We start from the raw sequence: 23,786 nt of genomic DNA, 5'->3' as shown, positions 1-23,786 counted from the left end.
ATAGTGAAACCTTGCGACGGACCAACCTGGTAACTGTTGATTACTTTGGCATCAGAGTGATGATTATGGATGTTTAAATCATTTCAATTTACAGCCTGACCGCACCAAATCTGTGCATTTTTTGAATATATTCCACATATGTTACAATTTACTCTTCATATTGTGAAATCACGTGTGTGTGGTACCACTATTTCAGCACGGTGGCATGATCTAATCTTATCTTCTGTGCAGAGTCCACAGGTGTAAGCCCAGGTCAGGGCCTTCATTCAGACGAGCTCAGCACTAAGAATCTCTCCGTAGGACTAGAGTGAAAGCAGCAGACAATGTTCGCGTACCATCACATGTTGTGTATGAGTGAAATAATGGGCACATGCAGTCAATGCAGCATTACATAAGAGCCACACTATGTTAGCACAAACATGCTCACTGTTCCATGAGGGTTTTGTGCATGCTCAAGAGTTGAAGCCATACTCAAAGAGAAATATAGCAATTAAAAATAAAAATAAAAATGTATTTGTGCATATTTGTGGACAGCATCAGATCAACACCTTCATTGATTGTTGCTGCCGGTGACTGTGGTTAATGACATGCAACACAATGGGCCTTTCCTAAATCTCACTCACTCCACATATTAGGGAACTGCTGACGACAGCAGGCCTCCCATAGATCCTTACGTACAGAACCGTGACGAAAGCGTAAGCTAATGAATGACCAAACTGATGCCCTCATATGTATGTATGTATGTATGTATGTATGTAAATAAATAATACAATAAAAAATAAATATAATAATAATGTATGTATGTATGTATGTATGTATGTAAATAAATAATAAAATAAAAAATAAAAATAAATATAATAATTATGTATGTATGTATGTATGTAAATAAATAATAAAATAAAAATAAATATAATAATAATGTATGTATGTATGTATGTAAATAAATAATAAAATAAAAAATAAAAAAAAATATAATAATAATTTATGTATGTATGTATGTAAATAAATAATACAATAAAAAATAAAAATAAATATAATAATAATGTATGTATGTATGTATGTATGTAAATAAATAATAAAATAAAAATAAATATAATAATAATGTATGTATGTATGTATGTATGTATGTATGTATGTATGTATGTATGTAAATAAATAATAAAAATAAATATAATAATAATTTATGTATGTATGTAAATAAATAATAAAATGAAAAATAAATATAATAATAATGTATGTATGTATGTATGTATGTATGTATGTAAATAAATAATAAAATAAAAATCTATCTATCTATCTATCTATCTATCTATCTATCTATCTATCTATCTATCTATCTATCTATCTATCTATCTATCTATCTATCTATCTATCTATCCATCCATCCATCCATCCTCGGGAACGCGCACTGTCAAACGCTTTGCACGGGCGCGCGCCTCTTTTGGCCCTCCTCTTCCGCGTGCGTCCTGAGGAGCCCCCTCTCGCTGCCCTCCTTGGCTCGTGCTTCCTTTTAAAACAAACGGACACAGTATGCCACCACCCACTCGGCCAGAGGACGGGACACGGTGAGGAGTAGCTGTGTCGCTCATTCTACCCCCCTCTCCTGTCGTCACCCCCCATCGCCTTTTTTTAATATTAGTATTAGTTCCTGTACACCGTTAGCTAGTTTCAGTCATGTATCGGTATTTCGGGGAGCTGCTGAGCCGCTCTGCGGGTAGTGCGCTGGCCTCGGGGTGCGTTGACTCCGCTCTCCCGGCGTCCTCGTCCCTCATGCGGGTCCGTCGCTATGCCGACGCCGCGGACAAGTCCGACGACCCCAACTTCTTCAGGATGGTGGAGGGCTTCTTCGACCGCGGTGCCAGCATCGTGGAGGACAAGCTGGTGGAGGATCTGAGGACCAGGGAGACCCCCGAGCAGAAGAGGAACCGTGTGCGTGGCATCCTCCGCATCATCAAGCCCTGTAATCACGTCCTGAGCGTGTCTTTCCCCATCAAGCGGGATAACGGAGAGTGGGAGGTGGTGGAGGCCTACCGCGCCCAGCACAGCCAGCACAGAACACCGTGCAAAGGGGGTAAGAATTCAGCCGAGCCGCCCCCGAACGGTCCCCGTGTCAGCTAGCTCATTAGCATGAGTTAGCAACACCATTAGCCACTTAAGCAAACAAACACAAGGCATTATCATTATGCTAACGTTCCCTGTTAACCGTTACACACGCTTTCACTGTTAACGTAGCTAACCGTTCACTTTAACTGCGTCTGGTTTGCACGTTGACACGTTTTGTGCAGTTTACAGTGACCTTCCTGCTCACCTGAAGGTATACCGTTACTAGTGTGGTTTGTTAGCTAGCAGGCCAGCAGAAAGCTAGCCGTCAAACTGCGGCAGCCTACACATGTTGTGGGCAGGTCTGAGCTTGACTGTTGGCCATACATGTAGGCAGCTATGCTGGTTTCTCACCGTCAGGTGATTTCGTTCAAAACTGGCTGCAGTCGGATTCTTGTTAAAACCCCGATCTGATCTTCTCTCATTCTAATGTGCATGATGACGATGAGGTGATGGGGAGGGCAGCCCTGAAGGCATCAGGTGTTATGTCATTGAGTATGTCAAGGCCATCTCCACATGTGCTGCACAAATAGCATTGAAGGGATTCATAAGCAGGCCGAATCCTCACAATGAGTTCCCCCACTCAGTCTGAAGACAAAACACAGACCTTCGATGTTTAAAAGAAGCTTGTGGACCTTGGACAGAGTATGGTATGTGCTACGATAGAGTGACTTTATGCTCTTTGGTTCAAAGTTCAAGGTTCCAAACCGAGGCATTATGGGCCACTGCTGCAGTGCACTCTGGGTAGTTCGTGAATAGAGGGATGTGATGTATAGGATGGCAGGAGTTGTGAAAGCTGGGGAGGGGGTGGTTATGTTTCCAGGCACTCCTATTTGTCAGCAGCGTGACAGGTGGGGGAGGGTGTTATGGAGAGGAGCCTTTCTCAGTAGAAAGAGGCATGGCATGCAGTCAAAGGGCATGTTCAAATGGCTTTTTAAAGAAATCTCGAAGTGGCAAATGTAGATGTATGAGGGGGATATATTTCTGTGCTGTGTATATAGATGCATTGGCAGAAAATATGATGGAAAAAATCAAGCTGATTAATTTATGGCACCCAGATACAATATCTGCTACAGATTTCTCCCCCAAACCACTTAACGCTAATGCTTTTTTACTCAATCTCCAGGCCGTCCGGCCACTTATCAGAGATCACTCGGAGAAGCAAGGTTAAAAGAATGTCATTGCCTCTATTCATCTCATAAAAACTCAAGGAGAGCAGAGCATCACCTCGATCCGAAGCTAAATCGAAACCCAACTTGACAATATTGGTCGGTGTATTAATAAATACCTTCCTCTCTCATATTGCTTTGCCTAATCCCGATCATTTGATTTCATTTTCAATCAACACTGCCGTTGCCATTATTTATTGTAGTGTGGCCTATTAAACAGGTCCTTTTTGTGCCAAACTTCTGGATAAAAGTGGTGGGATTGCAGTGAGTTATTTTTCAGTGGGTTTAATCATTGATGTAGTCCATAGACCCTTCTGATCAAAGTGCAAAGGCTGTTTTTGTGTGTGCCCGTGTTGCTCATACAGCCACTTTTCAGAGCCACACAGAGCGACAGCTGCAGGGCCTTTGACCACACTGCTGACTGCTGAAGGAGTGCCTTAACTCAGGAATATCATGTGGTGTTTGTGCGTGGTTATTTGCAGACCCCTAGGAGATAGTTTGATTAAAGTTGTATTATTTGTAAAAGGAACGAGTCCTTCAAGTTGTGTTTTCTCTGCTAAACTGTCAACATCCCTTTCTTCTGTGCAGAAGTGGAATAAGTCTGTGGGATATTACATGTAAATGTTCACATGGAAATCAGAAGTGCAGCAGTATGTCAAAAGTGCATGCTTACATATGGAGGGTATGGAGGGAGGGTAAATGCGCTGAATAATTGAACTTTTTATTGAACATTCATTCATCAAAATTCAACCAAAAGCCAAAAAATGTGTTTTAAACATAGTGCTTTAGCCTGTAGAGATTCTGAAGCACAAAGGCTCCGCTGTGTCGGGCCTACAGGCCTGACAGTTAAAAAGTAATTGTACCAACTGCTGCATGAACTCTACATTTCAGCGTGGGCTCAGTTTATGTCCAAAAATCTGTTCTCCATTTCAGAGTAATGTGTTTACAGATATGTTTGGGATCTTGTTGCTTAGTGAGCTGGATAACTGGATGGGGGAGGGGATGGGTCAGCAGCCAGGATTCTTTTTTTCCCCCTTTTACCTTTTTAATTTGATCAGTGAGCTCCAGATTATCTTGTACTGGGTCCGATGGAAACTCAGCTGATCGTTGGAATGGAAGTAAAGATGGAAAGGGGGGGGGGGGGGGGGACCACAGCAGCACTCTTAAACACGGAGCTTTGTTGTGGGAGGTTTGATTGCAACAACGCAAGTAGGTGGGCACAAAAGGGGCACTTGAAGATGACATCAAGATGACGCCGACTGTCGCTTAATTGTCATTATAAATGACACGCAGGGGGCTTTTCCCCCCGTAAAGCAAGCCGTTTGCCCTTGGGTTTCTCTTTGGAAGCCAACTCTGGATGAGCTATATTTGTCTCACACACACACGCACACGCACACACACTCCTACAGTTTGTCAGAAGAAAGTAGGCGTTGTCCCAAATATTCTCAAATCAAAAGAATAACAAGCCTTGTAAAGTAAGATGGAATAGTTGTACTTGGGCAGCCTGGCTGTATGGTCTCATATAACACCACACATATTACCATGGCGACAGCAGTAAACCCCGATCAACAGGAAAGAATGACTGTATCTCGGGGGGGCGGGAGTCAAATCGGAAAGCCCCGATTGGTTTTCGTGTTCTCCACCCGCCCATCTGTGACTGCCAGGCGGAATTGCTGATCTCTGACCTGTTCATGTGGTCTTGTGTGATTGTGCGGAGAATACTGTGAATACCGGTCCAGTCCAGTCTTTGGCAGTGCTCTATGTCTGCTATTCATTTCTCATTTCCTCTTGCACATGTAGAGTAGACAGTCTTTAAGCGTGAGCTAATGATTTCATGTTGCATCTGCACTTGAAAATAGAATATAGTACACATTAATTTTGGTAAAATAGAAGAAATGTGTGTTTTTAAATATACATAAAGAAACAATTACAACAACTTATTTTGTTTTCGGTGTTTCTTTGTTTGCTGGCCACGTTTTAAACCTGTATGTGTGTGTTTTCTTCAGGTATCCGTTACAGTCCAGATGTGTCCGTGGATGAGGTCAAAGCCCTGGCCTCTCTGATGACCTACAAGTGCGCTGTTGTCGGTAAGTCTCATAGTACTTCCACAAAGCCTCCTGCTGCTTACCAAGCTCTTGTCCTTTATCTACCTTATTAATGTTCAAACACTATCAGGACACTGCTTTTGACTACATTTGCCAGGATGTCATGCAGTAGAGACAAAGGTTATCCAATTGGTTTTGCCTCTCTTCTAACTGATATGTAGTAGTAATATCAGTAGAACGCACATAAAGAATTGTCACTCTACATGTGTAATCTGGGGGCGATCCGCTGGCACATTCTAGTGCCACTATTCTATCAAATACACAGATCTTACTTATTGCATAATTTAATGTTTGCCGCCCTGATTGATTGTAAACATGAAACAAATTGTAAAGGAGAATTAAGCTGTTTAATAGCTATTGATATTTAAAACCATCCCTATTCCTGACTGGTCAGAATGCATTATTTCTTATTTATTGACACCTTTTACTATGCGGTTTATCAAGGTTGCCACAAGGATGGTTGTTTCACTAGAAACACAAATGCAGTCTTATTTAATGAAAATAAACTAGTACAGCACATATGGGAAAGGTCTGGTATTGTGTGGCAGAATGTGAATGTTTTTGTGGGTTTGAAGCTGCGTTATCCTCCTCCAGATGTGCCATTTGGTGGAGCCAAAGCTGGAGTCAAGATCAACCCCAGGAATTACACTGTAAGTCTTCTAATGTCAATCTTCCTCCCCCACACTGACGCGTACATGTGGAGCTACACAGACATGTTTCACTGTGTGCTGGAATACTTGTAGGAAAGCAGCAAAGCTTGAGATAAGCTGGCAGTCATTGGAGGGATTTCTGCTTCCCTGTGTTTCTCTGTCTCCTCCTCACATTCAAGCGAACACAGATTATTTCCATGACACTGAAATGCAAAAGGCTGTGCTGCTGGGTGTTCTCCTTTCATTTTGTACTTCCTGATTTATTAAGGGGCAATAATTTGAGAAGAGTGAGAGTTGGAGACATGCTTGTCAACATTAAACCATTGAAGCAGTTAATCTGAAGTTTCTTTAGATTGAATTTTCCATTAAAGGCTGGAGGAACTGTATTTCCAGTAGATGACCAGAATAAAGGAGTTACTCATATATTGGACTACAGTTAGGGATTTTAATGCATCTATTAATGGGTATTATGAAATAAAATGATTTCTATGGATGGGGCCCTGCTTGTTTGTAGCCTGTTTTCTGAATAACATTCCTTCCCTGAATGTCTCACACTGTAACAAACGTATCATATTATATATTTAATTGTGTCTGTCTGTTGCAGGATAATGAGCTTGAGAAGATTACCAGGAGATTCACTATTGAGCTGGCCAAGAAGGGTTTTATTGGTGAGTAGTATTTTAAAAAGTAATTCCCTAACTATTAGTAGTACTAAGAATATTAATTTGTCATACTGCTTGGCATTTGGTGCGTGAGAGTGTTGGAAATGGAGTTTCCATCGAGTAAAGTAAACATTTCCTCTCATCTAGCGGTGTTTATTCAGGTTGGGGTAGCTCAGGGTGTGCCTCTGCCAGCTGAAATGAGGGACAATTAGTAATGCTGAAAAAGGCGGAGATATACAGTATACATACATATGCACATTCCCCCCGTCATCTAATTCCTATCGCCAGTGATAAAACTTGGGTTTTCTGAGAAGAATGTATTAACCGCCCAGTGTGTGTACTCGTGTGCATTCCTGAACTGTGACTGCTTTATCAACACTCCCTTTCCTACCCGTCTTCCTTCACCAGGACCTGGCATCGACGTCCCGGCCCCAGACATGAGCACAGGAGAGAGGGAAATGTCCTGGATCGCCGACACATACGCCAACACTATTGCCCACACTGTGAGTTCACAGGCATACACAACCAGTCTGTATGACTTTGTAAAAAAAATGGGCCAAATGAGAAGCAAGGAATGAGTCACATGTAAAGCACGAGCAGTGGTTTCCTGCCTCTCCCTTCCCAACCGACCACAGAAACTTTCCTCCTCCTCTGAAAAGCAGCTTTTACAAACCGAGGACTGTGTGTTTATGTTAATAGTTCTCCAAAAAATCAAAACCTAAATCATATCAAACTGGGCTTATTTGACTTAAGATGGGAAAATATTTGTTTGTGTGTGTGTGTTGCAGCTGTTTTAGCTTGTGTCTGCATAGTGGAAAAACACAAATTCTTACTTGATTTTAACATTTTAATGTCAAGTAAAGGTGTAATGGTGAATTCAGAAGAGAGTTGGGGGGAAATCAAACTGAGTGATTAGAGGTCAAAGCATTTGTCGTAGGATAAATATTTATTTGTCCATTTCAAATAGGGGGAAAAACAAAAGTTCAGTTATTTAGTATAATTATTCTCTGGTCTCACTATCAGCTGATAATTCAGGTGCCTGACCTTTTCGGATGGCTTGTTTTTCATTGCTTTACTTTGTGTTGCTGTCATTTCTTTGGCTCACACACACTTGGAGGATACAGTAAAATATGTACTGCAGAATCAATACACACCAAGCGTTCTATATATCTGCATCTTTAAAATGTTTACAACAACACACATTGTAATCCATTGGTGATTGGTGATTTTTTTTAAATTTTTCTTACCACAAACAGATTTAACCTTCATTTAGTGTCTACTAGTAAATGATCCTTCACTCTCCTCTCACCCTACTGAGTCATTAGACCTCTGTTCAAGATACCCTTGGCGTGGCTTTAGAGTGGGTGACACATTCCTGCTCTGGCTGTGTGAGAGCAGAGGATTCTGGGTAGTGAATGCTGACCTTCCTGGTACTGAGGCACTACACAACCTCTAACAGGAGCCCAGAGATTCTGACAAATATTGCTGAAAAAAGACATTACATACCATGCTGGTGTGACTCGTAACACACTGGTGTCGGCAACTTTACAGTAAAGTTACCATATTTATACTCGTTGTAAACGTGAGTATATCGTCTCAAACGCTAGTTTTAAGTCTTCTTCAATACAGCATGATGTTTATTTTGTGAATTATGGTCCCATTTAGAGTAGAATCGACAATAAAGCAGGGTGTGCTTGAGAGCGGGGCTTTTTAACTCTGGTCTGCCAATCAGTCCTTTTTATAGATGACTACAATTTAAAACCAGAAGGGAGTGTAGTAACAAACATTTAGACCATCGGGTTGACAATGAGAAATACACACATCTATTATAACGTTGCCTCTGAGCAATATAGTTTTATAGCCCTGCTTTAGGACGTGGCTACTTTGGGATTGACGTCGCTACAACAGCGTCGGGGTAGGTTCAGGGACAGCCGAAATCCAAGATGCCGACGGCCAAAATGCCAAACTCTAACATACAGTTTGTGGTCTGATCTTCTTTGTATGCGTGTACAGGACATCAACGCCCACGCGTGCGTGACGGGAAAGCCCATCAGCCAGGGAGGAATCCACGGACGTATCTCAGCCACCGGTCGTGGAGTTTTCCACGGAATTGAGAACTTCATCAACGAGGCGTCGTACATGAGCATGCTGGGCCTGACACCTGGCTTCCAGGACAAGACCTTCGTCATCCAGGTACACACACACACACACACACACACACACACACACACACACACACACACACACACACACACACACAGGTTTGATCATAGTTAAAACATTTAACATGGAAAGGGGGAGATGAGACCTTCCATGCACTGCAGATATTTGTTCACAGATACTCCAGAGGATTTAAGTTTTCATTTGAATTCATGAAGGGTTTTAGAGCCTCAAGCAGCTCCATGCCATCTGTTTTAGCCCGGCCTTGATCTCCTCGTACCGAGCTGCCGGCAGTGAACCGAAGGAGAGAGTCGGACCACTTAATTGTCCTTTTGGTAGAAACTCCTCAACTGCTCCAATTCCTGCACATGTCGAGCTTTGGCAGTCAGTTATGTTAGGTTATTGAGCTCAATGTAGATAGTTTTAGTGTCAATGTTTAAATGTAATCAATGAAATATGTCATTGGGAAAGATGATGAGAATGAACGTTTCTTTAGTCTTAAATCAATTTAAATCTAAATCGATCTTAAATACCGTAGATAGAAACGGACTGAGAGGACGGAGGTGGGACAGTCTGCAGGAAGAGGAAGAGTATATGTGGGGACAAGAACTTCTTTTTTTTTTTTCACATGGTAGCTCCTCCATGTGTCATCACATGACACACTCACATGGGCAACACTCACACGTGGGTAGGGAACATGGGGAGCGGCCTCGGCTGCTTTCCTAGAAATCCTCCATTATTACCACTTTTTGGTAACCATTACCACAACAATGTAAGTCAAGGTATTCTTGAATTAGGAGATATATTGCAACTCTTTTTACCTGATATTGTGATGTGAATTGCAATATTAAAGGAGCATCTGTAGCAAAGTGATGTGTAGGCCAGCACGACTGTAGCTGATATTAAATGGTATTTTCACAATATTGTGCCTTTTTAACAAATGGTGCACCTCCTGCGAATTGAAATTTGCAGTAGCATTTTGAGTAATTGTGCAGCTCTATGAAGAAGCCTGTATGTGTTATGTTCAGAGACGCATCTGCTCTTACTTACAGCCATAACGAAGAAAACAATTAGATTTGAAAGGGGATGACGTCTGTGCGAGGGATGAGAAGGGGGTCAGCTGAATCGTGACGTGGATGTTCAAAAAGATAATCTCTGGATTTCTCCGTGTGTGGGGGGGATTATGTTGTGCTGAGATTAGATTTTCTCAGAGATTTGTTAGTGAGAGACAGATTTCTAGTGTGGTTTCAAGACAAGGAATCTTCATAAAAAATGTTTTCTTCTTCTTCTGTCCATCCGTGAAGGTTTGCAAAAATAAAATGTGTTAATCCTTCCATTTGTTGTCCACATTTACAGAATAAGGTCCGACTTTAAACATGATGTTGTTGTAACTTAAACCGACCACATGGTGGCATCAGAGTACAGTTACTAGGAGCTGAGTAGTCTCTGAGTAAAAACGAGGAATAGCAATTCAAAATATTCACAACTGATATTTGATGATTTAAAAAAATGATAATCGGTGATGTAGGACCATGGTGATCATTAACCTCACCAACGTTTCACAGGGCTTTGGTAACGTGGGTCTCCACTCAATGAGGTACCTGCACAGGTTTGGGGCCAGGTGTGTGGGCATCGGTGAGATCGATGGAGCCATCTACAACCCAGAGGGCATCGACCCCAAACAGCTGGAGGATTACAAACTGGTACCTGCACAACACTAACAACCCTTTCTTTCACCTTTTTATCCTTTTCTTTTATGTTTTATATATATTTTTTTTTATTCAAAGTATTTCAGCTTTCTTCTGTGTGCGTGTCTCCACTTTCTGCAGCAACACGGCACCATTGTGGGCTTCCCAGGAGCCAAACCCTACGAAGGCAACATTTTGGAGGCCGACTGCCACATCTTGATCCCTGCGGCCGGAGAAAAGCAGCTAACGCGTGTCAACGCCCCCAAGATCAAGGCCAAGGTTAACACTCACTTTGATTGTCCTGAGGTGCTGTGCTTTAAGTATTCATTTGTGGCGTGTGTTTATTTTGTGTGTGTTTTGCCTCCTTTCAGATCATTGCTGAAGGTGCCAATGGTCCCACCACTCCAGACGCTGACAAGATCTTCCTAGAGAACAACGTCATGGTTATTCCTGTAAGCACAAACGACGCATGCACACACAAATGCAAACTACCACGTTGGAAACACTTTTCTACATTCAGACTTCAGGCTAATGAATGAACTGGTTTCTGAAATGTCAAAATGAACCGGAGGTCAGATGCAACCATGCAACATTTCTACAGACCCATTTTTAATTTCGCTTTTCTTTTTCTTTATTGTCCGAACTTGTCTCACTGGTTTGAAGTTGGCATAACACAGTATCACATACTTCACAGTTTCGTTTTCCAACAGGTTAATCCATTCTGATAAAAACACAGACATCCAGTCCTGATGGAGCAGTTTAACTTTTCATTGTAATTATCACTATAGTTATATCTATTTAATGTTTCAGCAAAAACATCACAATGTACTGTATTTAAATATAAAACCCAAATAATAAACAAAAAGCAAGAGTTGATGTGAATAATCCAGCCTTTATTGTGTAAACAACAGATTTTTATATTTGGTGGTCTTTTGCACGCTTTCACACATAAACTCAAGCTTATCAAAATAATAATTCACCAAACGCATTTAATCAACATTTTATTCCAGTAATATTCTTCCCAAATGAAAACAGAGGAGTGAGTACCAAACAGTCGGATGTGTGAGTTTGTGATGTTTGGTCCTGCAGGACATGTACCTGAATGCTGGCGGTGTGACGGTGTCTTATTTTGAGTGGCTGAAGAATCTCAACCACGTCAGCTATGGAAGACTGACCTTCAAATATGAGAGAGACTCAAACTACCACCTGCTCAGTGAGTACAAGACCGCTCTTCATTCCTACATTACCTGCAGACGGACTAGAGTGAGACTCAATCAGAAGATCCATTATTACATTTGTGATCCTTGTGACACAATACCAAAGGGGGGGGCATCAACATGTAATTGATGTTACAACCCAGTTGTTTTATTTTTATGTATCCGTCTGACATCTATTCCTCATCAGTTTGCCCTGGTTGGGTTACTTTTTTAATTGAGCCAATCCTGCTGCTTGACAGTGTCTGGGCTTTTTGTTTCATCTCTTCAAAACCTTGCTCAAAATTATCCATTAGTGCGCGGCCATGCACCAGAATTTTCACAGAAGACATAAAAGATATAGTACCTTCTTCGGACTCAAGTTTGATCAGATCGTCCTGTTGAGTTTCCTTGAGGTTAGGATACGTTCTCTTCATTACGTCCAGCCATTCTCTCACTAATGTGCTACAGAAGATGAGGTTGAATTTCTCCCCGTTACGTTTATCATGAAAGAGAGAGTCTTTGTTGGCTTGCAGTTGATCTTCTCTTTCTCTTTCGCTGAGTCCTGTGAGGCATCTTTCAGGAGGAGCAGACATCTGTATCAGACAACAACAAAAAAAAAGAACAATTTTTACTTGTAAATGACCATGGCAATGATGAATGGTACAACACATTCAATGTTCAGCTGTGATGTTGTACCTCGTGCTGTTGGGTGGTTTCCAGGAACTGTGTCTGGACATTTTGTTTCATCTCTTCAAAATCTTCCTCAAATTTCTCCATTAGTGCTTTGCCATGCACCAGAACTTTTACAGAAGAGTTAAAAGTTATAGTACCTTCTTCAGACTCGAGTTTGATCAGATCGTCCTGTTGAGTTTCCTCGAGGTCAGGATACGTTCTCTTTATTACGTCCAGCCATTCTCTCACTAATGTGCTACAGAAGGCGAGGTTCAATTTCTCCTCGTTACGTTCATCATAAAAGAGAGAGTCTTTATTGCCACGCAGTAACTTTGATCTGTGTTTGTCCCTTTTCTTTTTGCTGAGTCCTTCAGGGTATTCTAAAGGAAGAGCAGGCATCTGTATCAGACAACAACAAAGAAAATGTTACATTTGTAAATGACCATACCACTGATGAATGGTACAACACATTCAGTATTCAGACTTGCCGTGATGTTTTAGGGTCCTATGAAATCCAAGCAATTTTAGAGCACTTTCCCCATCAAATGGTGTCAATCAACCCAGTGTCTGATGTGAAGAGCTTTTCCCTTTTTATTTATACTCTCTGCCTTGTTCACATACAGCCAATAATATTGGCTGTATGTGAACTGGATTGATAAGTAAAACTGGATTGAGTAAAACTGGATTGATGAGCACAGATAATTGTTTTCATTGTTCATGTGTTTTTGTTTTTTCTACTTGTGAATGATATATTTGTATCTAAGGCTGGGATGATGTTAGTTTCTTTTTTATATCACGGATAATCACAGATTTGTTTTTCACTAAAAGATGTGTTGCAGTATAAATATGTTTCTTGACAGAATGTAATGGGATACCATTGCGTTTTAGTGCCATTTCAAGTTTTAAGCATATTTTGATAGTTATCGGAATAATAATGTGAATTGTAATTATTCTGGCCAGAATAATCGGGACTAAACTTTTCGTACTGACCCATGTCCACTTGTAACGTTTGTTTTTGTTACCTGCCTAGGGACTGCGGATGTAAATTAGCATACTTGCTCACTGATGTTTAAAGTCCCAGTCAGCAAGTCCGGCGGACCGAGGGCACTCTGTCAGATTTTGAATGTTTACAACTCTCACGCTCCTCCCCCACGACCACCGAGCCCCTCCCCCACGACCACCGAGCCCCTCCCCCACGACCACCGAGCCCCTCCCCCACGACCACCGAGCTCCTCCCCCACGACCACTGAGCTCCTCCCCCACGACCACTGAGCTCCTCCCCCATGACAACCGAGCTCCTTCCCCTCGACTCCGTGCCCTTTGAAATCCCTTAGATCACGCCACCTTTGAAACACGGGTCTGATGTTGACTGGTTTTATCACAGGCCCCGTCGCTATCTCTCTTTTATTTCCTTATTTTCCGCCGGTGTTTTCTTTGCCTTGGTTGTTATCGATTTCCTCGTTTCGGTTTTTAACCGGGGAATTAGAAGCTCTTTAATTTCTCCCTTTTCCTTTTTCAGTGTCTGTGCAGGAAAGTTTAGAGAGGAAGTTTGGCAAGCAGGGAGGACCCATCCCTGTTGTACCGACCGCTGACTTCCAGGCCCGAGTAGCTGTGAGTAAAATACACACACATTGTTTTGCACACACACTGTTTTTAAAGTGTCCTTTCTTCAGATTAACTGAGATAAACATTAATCCTCCTTTGCAGGGTGCCTCTGAGAAGGATATTGTTCACTCCGGGTTGGCCTACACCATGGAGAGATCTGCCCGGGTAAGTGACCATGCATAACGGAACGCCGTCCAACCTGTTTTAGTGAGCAGTCTCCAGATGAAACACAATTTTAAAACATACACTCATTGCAGTGGTTCTGACTTTTTCTGTTATCTCTCACTGTAAACCACCAAGATTTCTATCAACCATTAACGATACGGAGTCAATCTGTGACAAAACATTCAGCCCTTGAGTGATTTCAAGACCTCCAAGCCTTTTGTAAAGATTTAAGGTCATCAAGGTAGCAAGAAGACATTAGCTTCCAGCAAACTGAAGCCATAGTTAAAGTTTCAATTTCTTTATCATTTCATTATTTTAATGGATCAATTTTCTGCCACTTTTACATCTCGATCATGTGAACTGATTCATTAGGAATTATTGACAAAAAAGTGATTTTTAAAATCAAATTTTAAAATGAATGTACTTTGTATAATAATTGTAGATCTGGAAAGAACCATGAAAGATGGTTGTCGGTTGTTGATGGCCCTTGTGCAGCTCTATCCTTTTCTTTAACCAGCATTATATAACACACTCTCTTCTGCCTTTCTAGCAAATCATGCGCACGGCAAGCAAGTACAACCTGGGTCTGGACCTTCGGACGGCCGCCTACGTCAACGCCATCGAGAAGGTCTTCAAAGTCTACAATGAGGCGGGGCTTACCTTCACATAAACGGCCAATCAGGACGCACGCGTCCCTTACTTTCACCCACCCTCCTGCTAGTGATCACCCTCTGCTGCCTCTTCCCCCCTCAGCCTTCAGAACATATCACTGTTACCGCTGCTCTTTGGCTATTACCACACACACACACACACACACACACACACACACACACACACACACACACACTAGCCTGGTATTTATCCTGTGATCCACCTGCTGCCATTATACTGTAACCACATCTGTTTGAGTATGGCCCTGTTCTCGTCTTTGACAGAGGTTGTACTGAGAAAAAGCAGAGAGAGTAACATCCTGTCTACTGCTGCCCTCGTATTAACGTTCATGACGATGCTGATGGCAGCCTTGTTCAGAGCGCACTTTTCTTTTTTATGGCTAAATACACGTAAGACCCTCCTGGTTGTTTCAGTTGGCAGCACTACAGATGCCTTATTTCAAAGAGGTCCGCTCTAGAATGGAGACGGCCACTACAATTTGACTTCAACTAAAAAGGGATTTAGATTTAACTTCATGTGAATAAAAGATAATTTCATGAATCCTGAGTTTGTCATCTAACTCTTCAGACGTAATGGTTAGTCGTGAAGTTGCCAAGGTTAAAGGTTTTTTTTTTTTTTGGTGGGAGGATTGTTGCTCGTCGTCCCATCGTTTCCTGCTTTCCTGTCGCTTTATCTATTGTATTAAAAGCAGCTTCTCCCCGACTCCTTCGCTGGCCAAGAAAGGGGAGCAGGGAGGGCGCCAGGTGTCACTGTGACCGCCCGTCCCCTTGTTGAATCTTCCTCGGTTTTAATCGTCCAGTTCTTCGACATTTGAAATTGTTATGGAGGAAATTACTTTATTTTTTTTTATTCATTTCTCTTTTTTTTTGGAAACCAATAAAATGTTAAGAAAAAGTGTTTCTCGTGTGTGTGTGTGTGTTGGAGAGTGTGTGCGTGTGTGTGTGTGTGTGTGTGTGTGCGTGTGTGCGCGCGCGCGTGGAGAGTGCGTGTGCGTGTGCGTTGGAGAGTGCGTGTGCGTGTGCGTTGGAGAGTGCGTGTGCGTGTGTGTGTGTGTTGGAGAGTGCGCGTGTGTGTGTTGGAGAGTGTGTGTGTGTGTGTTAGGGTGTGTGTGTGTGTTAGTTAGTTAGAGTGTGTGTGTGTGTTAGAGAGTGTGTGTGTGTTAGAGTGTGTGTGTGTGTGTTAGAGAGTGTGTTAGAGAGTGTGTGTGTCTGTGTTAGAGAGTGTGTGTGTGTGTGTTAGAGAGTGTGTGTGTGTGTGTTAGAGAGTGTGTTAGAGAGTGTGTGTGTGTGTGTGTTAGAGAGTGTGAGTGTGTTAGAGAGTGTGTTAGAGAGAGTGTGAGTGTGTTAGAGAGTGTGTGAGTGTGTTAGAGAGTGTGAGTGTGTTAGAGAGTGTGTGTGTGTTAGAGAGTGTGTTAGAGAGTGTGTGTGTGTGTGTGTGTGTTAGAGAGTGTGTTAGAGAGTGTGTGTGTGTTAGAGAGTGTGTTAGAGAGTGTGAGTGTGTTAGAGAGTGTGTTAGAGAGTGTGTGTGTGTGTGTGTGTTAGAGAGTGTGTTAGAGAGATATGTTTCGGTAAGGGTGTGAAATGTTTTACACCCTGATCTGAACGTCTTAGTTAAAAGAATAGGTGGCGCTCTCCTGGTAATTTCCCTGAAATACTCGGTGGTGTGTGAGCGTGTCAACAGGTTGAAATGCTATCTTGACAGCCCTGACATACAACACTATGGCCCAATCCCACTGTCCGTCCTCCAGCCTTCAACAAACTGAAGTCACTAAATGGTTGAGTGTGAGAGGCTTTTACTGGAGCTTATTAACTTCATTTCTGGACGAGCAAAATTCATACAAAATGACACCTAAACATAACCCAAGATGCCATTGTGGGCTTCCCAGGAGCCAAACCCTACGAAGGCAACATTTTGGAGGCCGACTGCCACATCTTGATCCCTGCGGCCGAGAAAAGCAGCTCACGCGTGTCAACGCCCCCAAGATGAAGGCCAAGGTTAACACTTTGATTTTCCTGAGGTGCTGTGCTTTAAGTATTCATTTGTGGTCATGTGACATGTGTGTTTATTTTGTGTGTGTTTTGCCTCCTTTCAGATCATTGCTGAAGGTGCCAATGGTCCCACCACTCCAGACGCTGACAAGATCTTCCTAGAGAACAACGTCATGGTTATTCCTGTAAGCACAAACGACGCATGCACACACGAATGCAAACTACCACGTTGGAAACACTTTTCTACATTCAGACTTGAGGCTGATTTTGAAACAATTCAAAACTCCCAATAATGTATTTTATTGTTTCCGTCTGGTCGGTTCAAATGAATGAACTGGTTTCTGAAATGTCAAAATGAAACTGAGGTCAGATGCAACCAAGAGTCTAGAATCATCAGTCATCAATGTCTGACTATGAGTTATTGTTTCCTGCACAAACAAACATTTCTACAGACCCATTTTTAATTTCGCTTTTATTTTTATTTTTTATCCAAACTTGTCTCACTGGTTTGAAGTTGGCATAACACAGTATCACATACTTTACAGTTGAGATCAGTTTGTGGATCTATTTGCTTTCGTTTTCCAACAGGTTAATCCATTCTGATAAAAACACAGCCATCCAGTCCTGATGAATTAGTTTAACTCAGCCCTGTTTACTTTTTAATTTTGATGATCACATAGTTATCCCTATTTAATGTTTCAGCAAAAACATCAAACAACAAGCTTATCAAAATAATAATTCACCAAAAGCATTTAATCAAACAGTTAATTCCAGTAATATTCAACATTTAATTGATGTTACAACCCAGTTGTGTGTGTGTGTTTTTTTAATGTATCCGTCTGACATCTATTCCTCCCTCCCTGGTTGAGTTCCATTTGAGCCAATCCTGCTGCTTTCGGACTGTATCTGGGCATTTTGTTTCATCTCTTCAAAACGTTTCTCAAACCTCTCCATTAGTTCTTCGCCCTCCACCAGAACTTCCACGGAACAATAAAAAGATATAGTACCTTCTTCGGACTTGAGTTTGATCAGATTGTCCTGTTGAGTTTCCCTGAGGTTATACTTTGTCTTTATTACGTCCAGCCATTCTCTCACTAATGTGCTACAGAAGATGAGGTTGAATTTCTCCCCGTTACGTTTATCATGAAAGAGAAAGTCTTTGTTGGCCTGCAGTATAATTTTTCTGTTTTTTTTGCTGAGTCTTGTGAGACATCTTGCAGGAGGAGCAGGCCTCTGTATCAGACAACAACAACAACAAAAAAGAACATTTTTTTTATTTGTAAATGACCATGGCAATGATGAATGTTAAAACACATTCAATGTTCAGCTGTGATGTTGTACCTCGTGTTCCTCGTGCTGTGGGGTGGTTTCCAGGAACTGTGTCTGGGCATTTTTTTTCATCTCTTCAAAATCTCTCTCAAACGTATCCCTCAGTGCTCTGCCATGCACCAGAACTTTCACAGAAGACTTAAAAGTTATAGTACCTTCTTCAGACTCGAGTTCGGGATACGTTCCCTTTATTACGTCCAGCCATTCTCTCACTAATGTGCTATAGAACACGATGTTACGTTCATCATAAAAGAGAAAGTCTTTATTGCCATGCAGTAACTTTGATCTGTATTCCTTCCTTTTCTCTTCGCTGAGTCCTTGGGTGTATTGTATAGTAAGAGCAGGCATCTGTATCAGACAACAAAATAGAAAATGTTACATTTGTAAATGACCATACCACTGATGAATGTTACAACACATTCAGTATTCAGACTTGCCGTGATGTTTTAGGGTCCTATGAAATCCAAGCAATCCAAGCAATTTTAGAGCACTTTCCCCATCAAATGGTGTAAATCAACCCAGTGTCGGCTGATGTGAAGAGCTTTTCCCTTTTTATTTATACTCTCTGCCTTGTTCACATACAGCCAATAATATAACGCCACAGCTATTTTCACCATGTAAAGGCATGCCCAACTATTAAAGAATGCCAAGTTTTAAAGGCGCCACATGTAAGAATGTGGCCAAAAACGAAATGAATAACGTTGTTCATGGACGTCGGAACTATTTTCTGAGAGGGGGGGCGGGACTTTTGTTGGGAGGGTGGGGGGAGAGACGCACACATTGATTAACTGGATAAACGGTCCGTTATAACGAGTTGTTTTCACGTTTTTCGCTTCAAAATAAAAGAACGAAAAACGGAAAATGACTCGTATCCCGTTATTCGTTTTAAAATCGGAAAACGACTCGTTAACTGATATTAGATATTGTGTTTATGAATGGGATTCGGGGATGAAATAACAGTGCCATTTTTCATTCCAGATTTTGCCGTAGGCGACGTCTTTTTTACCCGGAAGGCGCTGTGTTATGCCGCGAAATTACCTGAAAGCCTACTTTGAGACATTTGGGGGGAGCTCTGAAACACTGTTCATAAACGCTCTGACAGCGTCTGACGCTCGCGTTTTGAAGTAAACCCACTGTTTTAAACACGCAAAACACGCATTAATTAACATAGTGTAGAGTATCGTTAGTCTTTCCTGCTTCCTAGTGTTGCGCAGCCAGGTTTTCAACCTGCGCAGGGCTGGGAAAGAGCGCTCGGATGCCGCGGGGAGGCTGATGGGGGGCGGATAGGAGTGGGGGCGGCGGCACCCCCCGCACCCCATCATAACGAGCTCTTTTGGGTTTCGTTGCCTCGAAACTGACAACCCGTGGTTGCTCGGCAGCTGAGACTCTACTGACTGCAATGATTTGTAGACGCCGGTGGGTGGCGCCACGTGCCAAAACATGTTTTCAGAACATAAACATGATTTGCCGTCTGCAAAAGATTTTTTTAAAATGCAAATATTTTGTCTGTACTGTTGTTGTTAGTGAGTTCAGTATGTTATATGATCATTATGCCTGAGTCTCTATGACATATTAGGATGATTTTACGGCCAGTTGCTTTAGATTTCTTACATATTGTACCTTTAATATAAAAATGTTAAGGCTTAGCTCTAGTGGATGGCTTAGCCATTTATCAGATCTTCTCTGTATTAAAATGAGGAGCCAAGCAGAATGAAAAGAAGTAAAAAGTACATCCAATAAAGGATAAAAACAATCAGAATAAAGTCAAGAGGAAAATAATATTGTTTCCTTTCATTTTTAATTAATGCTTAGAATAGATCTATCATAAACATCCCCAGGAATCCCCTATTAGCGGGTATTTTATGGCACAAGTTCCCTCTTGGATAGCATGGAGCGACACTCACACTCCAACATGGACTGTCTCAAACTCAACTGAATTGTCTCTTCAAATATTGTTTTCTTTTCAAACAATACTTTAAGCTCAACTTTAGTGGATTTCCCAGGTTAAAGCTTCAGTATTTTTGAAAGTGAAGGAATACAGGGAAGAGCATTGATTGATCTCGTTTTTATTCATCTATCACTGTGTATTAGTGTTGTTTGTCAGTCTTACCAGTACAAGTGGGGACCTCCTAATAAAATGTTACTTGTGTTTATAAATAATGCATGAGCTCTTATAAAGGAAAACACATTTTATTTTTGGTGGTCCAGTCACAACGTTACAGGACATGGTCTTGAAGAACCTTCACAGTGTCACCTAAAAATATATCATATTTACATACCTTTCTCTTGGAGCGGCCATATACACAGGAGAAGAACTTGTGTATGACAATGAACACCCTAACTGTCCATGGCGACATGTATGTATATATCTATTTCTATTTACACATTTTGTTTCTTTGACACACACACACTTACACAAATTTACACTTTCTAATGTGTACAAGTAAATATCTCTTGTGTTTTTTTAATATCATAGAAATCCTAGTCTCCAATTATTCTTCAAATGCTGCTATTTAAGTTTTTCCCCTGCTAAAAGTAGCTCGCTTTGTTCATCCAAAACAACACTTAATCCGTAATTTTCCACTCCAAGAGAAAGGTATGTAAATGCACGTTATTTTTTTTTTAATATGTCTCGTTATGGAATGAAAGAATTACAAGAAATGTTTTTTAGTTTCAGTAAAGTAAGAGTTAACTGCACAGAGTTATGTGTGTGTGTTGTGTGTGTCGGACAGCTTCCATGATGTTGCTGTGTAATGGTTGAGTGTGAGAGGCTGTGAGGGTCTGATATGGTATAAATACAAATGGGATGGCACTTGGCATGTCACTTTGATGATGCAAAACATGTTATCAAATGTTTTGGTGAGGGCGTCTTCCAGGCTCTTATCTTCCCGGACCAGACGTAATTATTATGTCTGGTCTGGGAATATTACATTGTAATAATTTATTTACTTGTTTTAGTTAAAATAGCTTCAATAACATAAATTTCACACCGGCTCCAAAACTCAGGAACAGGTTGGATTTTCTGCACTTTTTACATCAGTCAAAAAGCGTTTAGAGGGTTTTTTGACCACTCAGAGCCACCGTAGAGCCCACAAACAGATAAAATAAAGCTCAGTTTTAATCGTCCAGTTCTTTTTTTTTATTAATTTCTCTTTTTTTTTGGGGAAACCAATAAAATGTTAAGAAAAAGAGTGTTTCTCATCGGTTTATTTTTTTTAATACTAAACCTGCTGTGTGTGTGTGTGTGTGTGTGTGTGTGTGTGTGTGTGTGTGTGTGTGTGTGTGTGTGTGTGTGTGTGTGTGTGTGTGTGTGTGTGTGTGTGTGTGTGTGTGTGTGTGTGTGTGTGTGTGTGTGTGTGTGTGTGTGTGTGTGTGTGTGTGTGTGTGTGTGTGTGTGTGTGTGTGTGTGTGTGTGTGTGTGTGTGTGTGTGTGTGTGTGTGTGTGTGTGTGTGTGTGTGTGTGTGTGTGTGTGTGTGTGTGTGTGTGTGTGTGTGTGTGTGTGTGTGTGTGTGTGTGTGTATGGTTGAGTGCGAGGGTCTGATATGTTATAAATACAAATGGGATGGCACTTGGCATTTCACTTTGATGACACAAAATGTGTTATCAAATGTTTTGGTAAGGGCGTGAAATGTTTTACACCCTGATCTGAACGTCTTAGTTAAAAGAATAGGTGGCGCTCTCCTGGTTATTTCCCTGAAATACTCGGTGGTGTGTGAGCGTGTCAACAGGTTGAAATGCTATCTTGACAGCCCTGACATACAACACTATGGCCCAATCCCACTGTCCGTCCTCCAGCCTTCAACAAACTGAAGTCACTAAATGGTTGAGTGTGAGAGGCTTTTACTGGAGCTTATTTACTTCATTTCTGGACGAGCAAAATTCATACCAAAATGACACCTAAACATAACCCAAGATATACACTACATACAAAAATGTTATTCTGTTAGTTTTTGAGACTTCTAATTATTTGCTCCACTTATGCTAAGCTAAAGCTAACAAGCTGACAGCTCTGTGTGCACACTATAGGGCCCACAGCTCATTTATTCCCTCGGGCCCCATAGTGGGATAATCTGACCTTAACCGAGATCAAAATTCTTTCACTTCTTCAAATAAAAAACTTCAGTCATCAGTTTCCATTGGCCTCAATGTAAAAACACACAAACCTGCTCCAGAGACAAACACACACATATTGCTGGCAGAACCGGTTCTATGTTGACACACACATACATAGTGCATACGGACACACACACACACACACACACACACACACACACACACTACCACGTTGGAAACACTTTTCTACATTCAGACTTGAGGCTGATTTTAAAACAATTCAAAACTCCCAATAATGTATTTTATTGTTTCCGTCTGGTCGGTTCAAATGAATGAACTGGTTTCTGAAATGTCAAAATGAACCTGAGGTTAGATGCAACCAAGAGTCTAGAATCATCAGTCATCAATGTCTGACTATGAGTTATTGTTTCCTGCACGAACAAACATTTTTAATTTTGCTTTTCTTTTTCTTTTGGTAGTAGTTTCAAGTTGGCATAACACAGTATCACATACTTCACAGTTTCGTTTTCCAACAGGTTAACCCATTCTGATAAAAACACAGACATCCAGTCCTGATGGAGCAGTTTAACTTTTCATTTTGATTATAACATAGTTATACCTATTTAATGTTTCAGCAAAAACATCTTAATGTACTGTATTTAAATATAAAACCCAAATAATAAACAAAAAGCAAGAGTTGATGTGAATAATCCAGCCTTTATTGTGTAAACAACAGATTTTTATATTTGGTGGTCTTTTGCACGCTTTCACACATTAACTCAAGCTTATCAAAATAATAATTCACCAAAAGCATTTAATCAACAGTTAATTCCAGTAAATCCTGCTGCTTTCGGACTGTGTCTTGGCTTTTTGTTTCATCTCTTCAAAACGTTTCTCAAACCTCTTCATTAGTTCTTCGCCATGCACCAGAACTTCCAAAGAACAATAAAAAGATATAGTACCTTCTTTGTAGTCAAGTTTGATCAGATTGTCCTGTTGAGTTTCCTTGAGGTTAGGATACTTTCTCTTCATTACGTCCAGCCATTCTCTCACTAATGTGCTATAGAAGACCAGGTTGAATTTCTTCCCGTTACATTTATCATAAAAAAGAACGTCTTTGTTGTCTTGCAGTATATCTTTTCTTTTTCCTTTGCGGAGTCTTGTGAGACATCTTTCAGGAGGAGCAGGCATCTGTATCAGATATAAAAAAAAAAAAGAACAATTTTTATTTGTGAATGACCATGGCTATGATGAATGGTACAACACATTCAATATTCTGCTGTGATGTTGTACCTTGTATTTCCTGCGCTGTGGGGTGGTTTCCAGGGACGGTGTCTGGACATTTTGTTTCATCTCTTCAAAATCTCTCTCAAATGTCTCCCTTAGTGCTTTGCCAGAACTTTCACAGAAGACTTAAAAGTTATAGTACCTTCTTCAGACTCAAATTTGAGTTTCCTCGAGGTCAGGATACGTTCTCCTTATCACGTCCAGCCATTCTCTCACTAATGTGCTACGGAAGACGAGGTTCAATTTCTCCTCGTTACGTTCATCATAAAAGAGAAAATCTTTAT

The 23,786-nt window shown here is 41.2% G+C and overlaps 3 protein-coding genes across 4 annotated transcripts in view; 1 reads left to right on the top strand and 2 right to left on the bottom strand.

The window, feature by feature from the left end:
* Positions 1-1,539: 1,539 nt before the first annotated feature.
* Positions 1,540-15,294, top strand: LOC311032705 (glutamate dehydrogenase, mitochondrial). The gene is made up of 13 exons (XM_084039682.1): positions 1,540-2,071; positions 5,276-5,356; positions 5,969-6,024; positions 6,629-6,692; positions 7,095-7,189; positions 8,700-8,879; positions 10,412-10,549; positions 10,676-10,813; positions 10,906-10,986; positions 11,624-11,747; positions 13,922-14,013; positions 14,110-14,172; positions 14,723-15,294. Exons 1-13 carry the CDS (start codon positions 1,675-1,677, stop codon positions 14,840-14,842), a joined length of 1,629 nt encoding a protein of 542 aa, XP_083895808.1. The 5' UTR covers positions 1,540-1,674; the 3' UTR covers positions 14,843-15,294.
* The window catches only part of LOC311032694 (uncharacterized protein), a 177,243-nt gene continuing 165,349 nt past the window's right edge, over positions 11,893-23,786 (bottom strand). The window contains exon 8 of the mRNA XM_084039658.1: positions 11,893-12,323. Coding sequence (XP_083895784.1) covers positions 11,925-12,323 — 399 coding nt within the window. The 3' untranslated portion in view covers positions 11,893-11,924. The remainder of the gene's footprint in view (positions 12,324-23,786) is intronic.
* The window catches only part of LOC311032703 (uncharacterized protein), a 72,304-nt gene continuing 66,402 nt past the window's right edge, over positions 17,885-23,786 (bottom strand). Inside the window, exons 1-3 of one of the 2 annotated variants that reach the window (XR_014599203.1) lie at positions 18,599-18,912; positions 18,174-18,509; positions 17,885-18,065 (exon numbers count right to left, since the gene is read on the bottom strand). The gene's annotated coding sequence lies outside the window, so the exon portion shown is untranslated. Of the gene's footprint in view, positions 18,066-18,173; positions 18,510-18,598; positions 18,913-23,786 lie in introns of those variants that run through there. The other variant, XR_014599202.1, reaches the window with a different exon arrangement.

The sequence above is a fragment of the Eutrigla gurnardus genome (assembly GCF_963514095.1).
Source record: "Eutrigla gurnardus genome assembly, chromosome: 22".
Lineage (NCBI taxonomy): Eukaryota > Metazoa > Chordata > Actinopteri > Perciformes > Triglidae > Eutrigla > Eutrigla gurnardus.
Note: the sequence above shows the minus strand (reverse complement) of the source record. Positions and strands in the feature narration are given on the sequence as shown.

Coding starts and splice junctions, on each gene's coding strand:
- LOC311032705 (XM_084039682.1), top strand. CDS start 1,675: ATGTATCGGTATTTCGGGGAGCTGCTGAGCCGCTCTGCGGGTAGTGCG. Junction 10,814..10,905: donor CCCCCAAGATCAAGGCCAAG/GTTAACACTCAC, acceptor GCCTCCTTTCAG/ATCATTGCTGAAGGTGCCAA. Junction 11,748..13,921: donor CTCAAACTACCACCTGCTCA/GTGAGTACAAGA, acceptor TTCCTTTTTCAG/TGTCTGTGCAGGAAAGTTTA.